Below are 11,338 nucleotides of genomic sequence, written 5' to 3'. Positions count from 1 at the left end.
TGTAACAAAATGTGGAAAAAGTCAAGTGGTCTGACTACTTTCCAAATGCACTGTATATATATTTATAAAAAATAAATATTGGTGATTGGAAATTTTGCAGACAATGACATTGATAGAAGCCAGATGATCCACCCCCCAAAAAAAACAAAAAAAAAATATGTTTAGGTTACCTGACAGGAACTACCTAGTCTATACCTGTTTGTTAATACACAGGTTTTAGACCACTCAGTGTAAAGTTACTTTTAAATTATTTCTTACAAACTTTCAGATCTCACCTCTTCCACACTTGGGACTCCATTTTGGAGGAACGTTTGGAATTTCACATACATAGGTTGAACAAAAAAAGGGGAGAGCGCGGGGCAGGGGAACTTTGACTTTGAAATATATGGAGGATAGCGGGAAACGAGTAATTCAGCACTCAGGAAGAAAAATATGATTCAGCCTACTCACGAATTAATGCACAGACTGAACTTTCCGATTTGTTACTTGACATATTTTGATACTTTAAAATGTACGTTTTCTCATATTTTTCAGGCGGCTATATTAATTGCACAGTGCAGAGCAGGGCTTGCTGAGAAGCGGTTTGTTTATGTTTAGTGTGTGAGAGTTGATTGGATACGAACGGGACATACAGCAATAGGATCGTAGCTGTTGTTGGTAAACTGGTGTTAGAATCTTGCCCTGCGCTGTCACTATTGGCGGGTGTCAGTAAACGAACACTGTCATTTAGCTAACAAACTGGTCGCATTGCCATTCACGTTACAGGGCATCTGAATAGGCTATAATCAAAAAATAAATAATTCGGATTCATTGGATGTATTTAGTCTAGTAACAAAACAGTGCCTTTTGTAGCCTATTGAACAGGCGGAGCTATAGCGCACTTTGCGTTTTTGTGGAGAGAAGAGACTAGCTTCTATTCATGCTAAAACGGTGCAAATTCCTTGGTTGCTCCTCTGTAGCTAAGGATATCTGAAGCAAGTAAGTGTAGGATACTACACCCAACATTAGCCTGCACGAAACAGTGCCTGCGTTTACTTTTCGGCTGCACTTGGGAGCTGTCATGCATATACGAAAGAAAGGTGAGAATCTGATTAGTCGGTTTTGTGATAGATAGCACATAGCCTAACATGTAATGGCAGCCTGCTATAAGAGCGATATGCTACATAATTTCAATAGCTGTAGCAAGCTAAATCAAACGACAGCATGCCAATGTAAACGAATAGAAACATTGTTGCCAGTTGTGTTGCCACCTCAACTGATATTGCGCAACAAATGTACTCGCGCAACAAATGTAGCGACAGTCAGACCACGTACTGTATGTTGCATGTGAGTTGTTGCCAATGCATTGTGCCACCTGCTGTCAGTCACCGATTTAAATACGAAACCATAGCCAGTCGGTTGATATCACATAGCTTATATATATATTAATTTGATTATGTTTCAAAGTTGGCATTCATTCATACATTCATTAATTCATTCATTAATTCATTCAATCATTCAATCATTGCCTTGTTGGTTGTTGATATGTTTTGTTTACAGATGCCCAAAGAGCTTTACTGCTCATGGAGGAATACAAGATGAAACTTGGACAGACAGAAGACCAACAACTCATAGAGTCACTAGAAAGAGTCATCAACATCTTTCAGAGCAACCTCTTTCAAGTCTTGATAGGTAGGATTGCACTTCATTCAAACCTAGGCCTAATGTGGTCACAAACACAAAGTCTGTCAAATCAGTTTTGGTGTTGTGTTGATATTTTATTATCAGCTGTAACAAGTTTTATACAGGTCTATAGTTTTCAGAAATGTCAGGCATGCATATACAGTATTTTGTCAGCAGTTGACTTCCACTACTTTTCCTGTGTATTGTCAGTGTCACCTGACAGGGCCCAAAAAAGTATAAAATAAATAGAGCCTGCACACTCATAAGCTCCACCATGTACCTTTATTCACAAAAAAAAGATGTTTCAATCCTGAAACCCTGCAAACAGGGGACGTCCTAAGGACGTCCAGAGGACCATGACACAACCTCCTGAAGTCCCCGGGACGTCCTATTGACTCATTTCTGTTTGCAGGGAAGGGTCTTCGTCAGGTCACTTGACTAACCTGCTTGAGCAATGCAAACAGGTTTTTCTGTTTTTACCTGGAACATGTCTCTCCCCCACCCGGACCACACTAATCTCACCATGCTCAAGTTGAAATGTTTTACCTAGCAAGGAATACAGTGATTTGATTCAAACAGAATGGTCATTATAAATGTGTATATTCTAATCATTTCAAGTTATGCTGTGCCTTATCTAGGGCTTTATGCCTGTAATAACATAGTAACTACTACACTACTAACTCATTTCAAACTGAATTTGTACAGTTTCCTATCATTACAATTCAGTCATTCTTTTCTGTGGGATATCTTTCAGTTTACAGACTAGTAATAACTTTATTGTTCCCAAAGTAGCCTAGTTGTTTACTAACTATTTGGCATGAAGGCAATGGACATCATGAAAATGATTGGCGAGGTTGAGGGTAGAGGAAGTTCAGGAGTAAAAACAAACAAAATATAATTATTGTAAAATTGACTGTGTCCATAAAATATCTATAGTATGTATAAGTTGGATGTTGAGGCCTAAGAATTGTTGTTCACTAGTTTACTCCAATTAGGGAAGGCGTGGTGGGGTTGGAAAGTAATAAAGGGAAATATATTTTAAAAAAGGGTATATGTGTATGTATGTATGTACAGTGGGGAGAACAAGTACTTGATACACTGCCGATTTTGCAGGTTTTCCTACTTACAAAGCATGTAGAGGTCTGTAATTTTTATCATAGGTACACTTCAACTGTGAGAGACGGAATCTAAAACAAAAATCCAGAAAATGACATTGTATGATTTTTAAGTAATTAATTTGCATTTTATTGCATGATATAAGTTTTTGATACATCAAAAAAGCAGAACTTAATATTTGGTACAGAAACCTTTGTTTGCAATTACAGAGATCATACGTTTCCTGTAGGTCTTGACCAGGTTTGCACACACTGCAGCAGGGATTTTGGCCCACTCCTCCATACAGACCTTCTCCAGATCCTTCAGGTTTCAGGGCTGTCGCTGGGCAATACGGGCTTTCAGCTCCCTCCAAAGATGTTCTATTGGGTTCAGGTCTGGAGACTGGTTAGGCCACTCCAGGACCTTGAGATGCTTCTTACGGAGCCACTCCTTAGTTGCCCTGGCTGTGTGTTTTGGGACGTTGTCATGCTGGAAGACCCAGCCACGACCCATCTTCAATGCTCTTACTGAGGGAAGGAGGTTGTTGGCCAAGATCTCACGACACATGGCCCCATCCATCCTCCACTCAATACGGTGCAGTCGTCCTGTCCCCTTTGCAGAAAAGCATCCCCAAATAATGATGTTTCCACCTCCATGCTTCACGGTTGGGATGGTGTTCTTGGGGTTGTACTCATCCTTCTTCTTCCAAACACGGCGAGTGGAGTTTAGACCAAAAAGCTCTATTATTGTCTCATCAGACCACATGACCTTCTCCCATTCCTCCTCTGGATCATCCAGATGGTCATTGGCAAACTTCAGACGGGCCTGGACATGCGCTGGCTTGAGCAGGGGGACCTTGCGTGCGCTGCAGGATTTTAATCCATGACGGCGTAGTGTGTTACTAATGGTTTTCTTTGAGACTGTGGTCCCAGCTCTCTTCAGGTCATTGACCAGGTCCTGCCGTGTAGTTCTGGCTGATCCCTCACCTTCCTCATGATCATTGATGCCCCACGAGGTGAGATCTTGCATGGAGCCCCAGACCGAGGGTGATTGACCATCATCTTGAACTTCTTCCATTTTCTAATAATTGTGCCAACAGTTGTTGCCTTCTCACCAAGCTGCTTGCCTATTGTCCTGTAGCCCATCCCAGCCTTGTGCATGTCTACAATTTTATCCCTGATGTCCTTACACAGCTCTCTGGTCTTGGCCATTGTGGAGAGGATGGAGTCTGTTTGATTGAGTGTGTGGACAGGTGTCTTTTATACAGGTAACGAGTTCAAACAGGTGCAGTTAATATAGGTAATGAGTGGAGAACAGGAGGGCTTCTTAAATAAAAACTAAAAGGTCTGTGAGAGCCGGAATTCTTACTGGTTGGTAGGTGATCAAATACTTATGTCATGCAATAAAATGCAAATTAATTACTTAAAAATCATACAATGTGGTTTTCAGGATTTTTGTCTCCACGTACTGTAACTTACAGTTGAAGTGTACCTATGATAAAAATTACAGACCTCCAAATGTTTTGTAAGTAGGAAAACCTGCAAAATCGGCAGTGTATCAAATACTTGTTCTCCCCACTGTATGTGTGTATATATATATAAGTGGTGGTTTTCTGGGACCTGGCCTCCTACCAAAAACATTTCTGGACTGTCTGAGTTACATCTCTGTTTTAAACAGTCTGTGTGTGATTGTGTGCGTGTGTGTGTAGGCTGTTCCCCCTTTTATAGGCCCTGCATTGCAATATAAGTCTAGTATCTTTACTGTTTGTAATGAATACTAAAAAAATTACAAACAGGTTGAGAGTCGTCTATATGCTATCTATTTCAGTAGCCAATAAAGAGTGTGTGCTTTGTACTGTAGATTGCTGGACTATGTAGCAACACGTCTTCTAATATTACCTTTAGATCTAAAGTCATGTCTACCTTTAAGAGACTGGGTGCTCAGTAGACATATACTGTATGTTGCTTTACTCAGTTGTTGTTGTTTTTCCTCCAACTTTTATGTTTTTGGCAAAAGTTGAAGAATGGTCACATTTGATCATAGCAGTACTCATATAAAATGTATTTGAGTGAAAGGTTCCATAAATGTCTGTCTCCCTGTGATAGAAGTTCCGGTCCAGACAGTTAGGCTAACTTTCATTTGATTCCTTTCCACCAGCCCACCCCTGTAGGTAATGCTCATTGGATTGGAACACCTCCATTCACTGGTGTAATTGAAGAGCATGGCTTCTCGACTGGTTAACCACTCCTCATTGTCCTCCTTTACATGCTCTTTTAATCTTATTAGCTGGTTCCCCTGGGTCTCCCTGGCCCTCCTTGGGACTCCCTGGGCCTCCCTGGCTCTTCCTGAGCCTCCCTGGTTCCCTTGGGCCTCCCTGGTTCCCCTGGTTCCCCTGGGTCTCCCTGGGCCTCTCTGGCTCTCCCTGTTTCTCCGGACACTAGGGTTTCATGCTTTGATCAGTTCACACACAGGAGATTTCTTGACCTTGACCCTTGCAAGGATTCACACACATTCCTACATTATACACACGACTGCTGATCAATACATAGACATACAGTACAGTAACCTACTACTACTACACACACACACACACACACACACACACGCACGCACACTCACTCTGACCCACTCTCGTTCGCTCCTCCCTCCCTCCCTTTGGGACATGTTGCATGGTTGAATGGGATAGGATGGGAAGCAATCTGGGCTGTGTAAGATATGTATAAGAGTCAGGAGTGTAATCCGTCTACTGACATGATTATTCTAATGCTACTGCTGGTAATCTCTTCTGCTTGATTTACTGCCTGTTCCCAGAGCCTTTTCAGGTGTGTGTGTGTGTGTGTCACTTTTCAATACAGAGGCCTAATTCTACTGCAGCTTTATCCAACTCTTATTTGATCTAATTCTCATCATAGTGCAGCAGTGGGCAATGCTTGTTTTGGTTGAATAGAGCCCCAGGTGTTTTACTGTAGCTAACATGAATGTGGCTGCTGCACTCAAAAACATGTTCAAAACGTTTTACAGTTGGTTTACATTTTTGGGCTTCGGCAGCTGTATCAAACCACCTGGCTAGAGATGTGCAGTCAGTGTGCACGTACTGTATGAGTGTGTGTGTGTGTATTTGCTAAATTATGTTTGAGAAGGGAGGATACAGTTTAATATTAATTGCTGAGACACATCCGGTGCGGCAGGTAGCCTAGTGTTAAGAGTCGTAGCCGTAGCCGGCCGCGACCGGTAGACCCATGGGGCGGCACACAATTGGCCTAGCGTCGTCCAGGGTAGGGGAGGGAATGGCCGGCAGGGATGTAGCTCAGTTGGTAGAGCATGGTGTTTGCAACGCCAAGGTTGTGGGTTCGATTCACATGGGGGAATAATGTACTCACTAACTGTAAGGCGCTCTGGATAAGAGCGTCTGCTAAATGACAAAAATTAATCAAATAAAAATAAAGAGCATTGGGCCAGCAATCGAAAGGTCACTGGTTTGAATCCCTGAGCTGACTAGGTGAAAAATCTGTTGGTGTGCTTTGAGCAAGGCCCTTAACCCTAATTGCTCTGGATAAGAGTGTCTGCTAAAATGTAAGGTGATGAATTATATTCATGGTGTGCTCCTCCTCCATCATTGTTGAACCTGTGAGCTCCACTCATCCTCTTACTCTTTCCCCTGTAGTTATCATAGAGCTCCACTCAGGGCCCACTAGGCCACTCCAAGGTATCCTGCTCTAATTATTTCCTACAGAAGCCTATACTATATATAGTCCCAGGCAGTCTTGAATCGTGCAAGGTGAATACAGCAGGCAGGCCAGCTATCTTCAGAAAGGGATGGACGGGAAAGTGCGTCATTAACCTTTGAGCAACTGCATCTTGATTTGGACACGGGTATCGCGAATGTCAATCACTAAGTTGTATTGGACCTGCTATAAGCTGCCTTACTCATTGTGTGTGTGTGTTCTTTTATTTTGGTAATGGTATGATGAGTTGGTGAGAGGGGATTGACCTGAGCCGATCACTTCTGAATGCAGGTCAGAGTCAGCCTGCCTTGACCTGGTGCCCAGGGGTTACAGGTCAAGGGTCAGGGCAAAAGAGTTGTAGAACTCTAACTTTACTAGACCTTGACTAACTTTAACCCTCTGAAGACTACAATTTTTTTTTAGCTAGAATTTCTGAGAAATGAGTATGTGAGGCAGAAAAAATAACACAATAGTTATAAGCTGTAATACTGTAGCCCTGTAATTCCTTCCCACTTCCTTCCTGTGGCAGGTTGTGACCTTAGACAGTTCTCAGTAATCCTTGGCTTTCCCCTTAAAGGTGTTACACCTAGAATGTCTTACTTATGTGGAAGCTAAGTGAATTGCAACAGCACTAGACTGCATTCAAAACAAATCTCCCACCTCCCATGCATCCCATTTCCCCGTAACTGTCACGCCCTGGCTCTGGGACTCTGTTATGTTGAGCCAGGGTGTGTGGTTTCTATGTGTTTTGTGTGCTAGGGTGATTATCTAGTTCATTTGTTTCTATGTTGGCCGGTGTGGTTCTCAATCAGAGGCAACGTGTATCAGCTGTTGCTTGTTGTCTCTGATTGGGAACCATACTTAGGCAGCCTGTTTTCCACAGTGTGTTGTGGGATCTTGTTCCGTGTTTGGTTAGTGTCTATTGCCAAGGACGTCACGTATCGTTTTGTTGTTTTGTTCGTGTGATCATTAAAAATAAAAGTATGTTCACTCATCACGCTGCGCATTGGTCCACTTCCTCCAGCGATCGTGACAGAAGATCCCACCATAACTGGACCAAGCAGCGTGTCCAGGAGCCAACGCCAGAGAGGGCTCTAAAGGATATCAACCTCGACTGGGTCAAGCAGCGTGAGGAGGAGAGAGGCTGGACTTGGGAGCAGAGGAGCGAGAGTCTGGCGAGAGCCATGGATGCCTGGCCCACGGGGAGGAGAGACGCCCAGAAAATGTTTAGGGGGGGGCTCACGCCGTGGACGACGGGGCAGCAGGAGGCCGGGATAGAGTGGTTCAGCGGGTTGGCAAAGGAGGCCGCCAGGTTACGGGAGTCACTGCTCACCAGGGGGAAGGAGAATGTAGAGGCATGGCGAGAGGTACTGGGGTGTGTTGCCAGTCCGGTCCGGCCCGTTCCTGATCCCCGCACCAAGCCTGTGGTGCGCTTCGTCAGCCCGGTCCGGCCCATTCCTGCTCCCCGCACCAAGCCTGTGGTGCGCTTCGTCAGCCCGGATCGGCCCGTTCCTGCTTCCCACACCAAGCCTATGGTGCGCGTCGCCAGCCCGGCCCGGCCTGTTCCTGCTCCCCGCACCAAGCCAATGGTGCGCGTCGCCAGCCCGGTTCGGCCCATCCCTGCTCCCCGCACCAAGTCTATGGTGCGCGTCGCCAGCCCGGTCCGGCCCGTTCCTGCTCCCCGCACCAAGCCTGTGGTGCGCGTCGTCAGTCCGGCACATCCCGTGCCTGGGTCACCGGTGCCTGGTCAGGTACCGGTTAGCTGCTCCACATCGGAGCCTGAGCGATCCGCTCCACCGATGTCCAGTCCAGATCCAGCCAGCAGGGCCAGACCGGACCAGGGGCGCTATGGGGGGTTTGTTGGAGGGTGGGGGTCAAGCCCGGAGCCGGAACCGCCTCCGAGGAGGAATGCCCACCCGGCCCTCCCCTGTTCGGTTTATGTTTGGCGCGGTCGCAGTCCGCGCCTTTGGGAGGGGGTACTGTCACGCCCTGGCTCTGGGACTCTGTTATGTTGAGCCAGGGTGTGTGGTTTCTATGTGTTTTGTGTGCTAGGGTGATTATCTAGTTCATTTGTTTCTATGTTGGCCGGTGTGGTTCTCAATCAGAGGCAACGTGTATCAGCTGTTGCTTGTTGTCTCTGATTGGGAACCATACTTAGGCAGCCTGTTTTCCACAGTGTGTTGTGGGATCTTGTTCCGTGTTTGGTTAGTGTCTATTGCCAAGGACGTCACGTATCGTTTTGTTGTTTTGTTCGTGTGATCATTAAAAATAAAAGTATGTTCACTCATCACGCTGCGCATTGGTCCACTTCCTCCAGCGATCGTGACAGTAACATGGCGGAGACTCGCGCTTGAGCTTTCAGTTTTGGTCCACCAGCCTAAAACAGCTGTAAAAACTATATTTTTTGTTATTGAACATATATTTCACAGCGATTTAGATGGTACAATGATTCCCTACACTATTGAGTGCTTGTTTTCTCACATAAACTGAAATTGAGCGAACAGTGTAGAATTCTAGCGACCAGGAAATGACAGAGCGATTTATACGTTGGCCACTTGACCCGATTTCCACTAGATAACACAGCCACAAAAACAGCTTTGCCATTTTGAGAAATCGATACGCGAATATCAAGGCCAATGACAACACTGGCAGGTAAGTAATACTGTGAAACACTCTGTGTGGCTCAGTTGGTAGAGCATGGCGCTTGCAACGCCAGGGTTGTGGGTTCGATTCCCACGGGAGACCAGTATGAAAATGTATGCATTCACTACTGGATAAGAGCGTTGGCTAAATGTAAAACATTATTATTACAGATATATTAAGGACATTTTCTGAAATTACTATGCAAAAATGCAAAAATTCCTGTGTAGCACCTTTAAGTGTTGTCTAATCTCCTTACCTGATCTAGGCTCTGTGATGCCCTGCAAACAACCCTCCATTTTGTAACCACACTGGCTGGAGGAAGGGAAGGGCAGGGCAGCACTGCTGTGCCCTCTTCAGAACCATGCCTAACTCAGACCTATATTTGTACTCGACAAAGTCAAACTATCATCCATGTTGGATTCAAATGCTCCACGATAAAAGCATTGTCATTTGTATTTTCAAAATGCAAAAATAGCGCTCATAGAAATTCTAAATGCTAAACAGAGTTTGCAGACTTTACAAAAACGTTTATTTTGTATTTAGTTCCCACAAAATGCTAGATAATGTGTTCCTTTGAATTGAGGTCTGGTCTGCTATTCTCGTACAATTCCTGCTTGTTCTTTTATTTTTACGAGATCCTTTAGCATTGTCAGCATGAGGCTGTTATTTTGTATTTTTTTTCGGCCATTTTCTGGTGTGAACAACGTGTAGCTTGTCTCTAGTTGGCTCTAGCCTTTTGGGGGCCCTAAGCGAGATCTGTTTGAGGGGCCCCACACCTTGCGGCAAAACATTTTATTGGCCCCTCTCTTGACAGTGGAGAGAATTTTAACTTTTAAAGGTAATTTCCTGCAATTTTACTAGGGCTGTCCCCGACGGTTGACCGAGAGTCGTCTGTTCTTTAGAGTATGATTGGTCGAAATGTTTAAACGTGTATTTTTCCATATAGACACACCCTATGAGTTTGAATATAATCAACTATATGCACTGAGCTTGTCTGATGCTTCAAGCGCACTGTTTGATTAAATAATTAAGACACACAAATAGGCCTGTGGCGGTCATGAAATTTCGTCAGCCGGTGATTGTCAAGCAAATAACTGCCGGTCTCACGTCATTTACCGTTAATTAACACAAACACATTTAGCATCTCCTGTATTCCACGCATAGCCTACAAGCCACTGATGCAGACCTTTGGAACATCTACATTTTAAAAAGTCTAATAAATCCATGTAATATAGCCTACACAATCACATTAAATCCATTATTTATTTTAGACAGGTCTAAAGAAACATGATATGAAGAAAATGTAGTCTATTTCAGAAGAACAGAGTAGCATACTCTGAGTTGTCCTTATGTTAGGCCCTGATCTGACTATGCCATATGACTGTGGATTACACTAGTTCATTTAGCAGACAAGATTTGCTTAGAATTCCGTGGCATTATTTTATATTATTTTATAATATGAAGAATACAATTGAACATAGCTGAATAAAATAGGAAGATATATTCTCCAAACGATTTGAGGGAGTGCGCACATGCGGCTATTCTGTGTTGAGTAGTTAACAAAGAAACAGGTACTCCTATATGCTTAATTTAGAGTTATTTATGTAGCTTTACATGCTGACTAGACCGGGTGCGCGTGTTGATTTTGTCCAACCACACCAAACGCGATCAGGACAAGCAGGTTGAAATATCAAAACGAACTCTGAACCAACAATATTAATTTGGGGACAGGTCGAAAAGCATTACATATTTATGTCAATTTAGCTAGCTAGCTTGCTGTTGCTAGCTAATTTGTCCTGGGATATAAACATTGGGTTGTTATTTTACCTGATATGCACAAGGTCCTCTACTCCGACAATTAATCTACAGATAAAAGGGTAAACAGAGTTAGTTTCTAGTAATCTCTCCTCCTTCAGGCTTCTCTTCTTCTTCTTTGGACTTTATATGGCGGTTGGCAACCAACTTTAAGGTGCATTAACCCCACCAACTGGACTGGAGTGTGTACCTCAGTTCATCTTTCAATCACCCACATGGGAATATGCTCCTAAAAACCAATGAGGAGATGGGTGAGGCGGGACTTGCAGCGCGTCAAGCGTCACAAATGGAACCAAGTTCTATTTTAGCGCCTGGCTACGCAAACGCTCGTTGACGTGCACGAGCAGTGTGGGTGCAATGATTGAATAACATGTATGTGTACATTTCTTTTGCAATGC

At 44.0% G+C, this 11,338-nt stretch overlaps 1 protein-coding gene across 3 annotated transcripts in view; it reads left to right on the top strand.

Annotated features, from left to right (window-relative positions):
- Window positions 1-387: 387 nt before the first annotated feature.
- LOC121540404 (disks large homolog 1-like) overlaps window positions 388-11,338 on the top strand; it is a 309,734-nt gene continuing 298,783 nt past the window's right edge. The window contains exons 1-2 of one of the 3 annotated variants that reach the window (XM_045207754.1): window positions 388-1,079; window positions 1,540-1,671. In XM_045207754.1, coding sequence (XP_045063689.1) covers window positions 1,061-1,079; window positions 1,540-1,671 — 151 coding nt within the window. In that variant the 5' untranslated portion in view covers window positions 388-1,060. The remainder of the gene's footprint in view (window positions 1,080-1,539; window positions 1,672-11,338) is intronic. The other 2 variants (XM_045207744.1, XM_045207746.1) reach the window with 2 other exon arrangements.

This window comes from Coregonus clupeaformis, chromosome 26 (assembly GCF_020615455.1).
Source record: "Coregonus clupeaformis isolate EN_2021a chromosome 26, ASM2061545v1, whole genome shotgun sequence".
NCBI classification, from domain to species: domain Eukaryota; kingdom Metazoa; phylum Chordata; class Actinopteri; order Salmoniformes; family Salmonidae; genus Coregonus; species Coregonus clupeaformis.
Note: the sequence above shows the minus strand (reverse complement) of the source record. Positions and strands in the feature narration are given on the sequence as shown.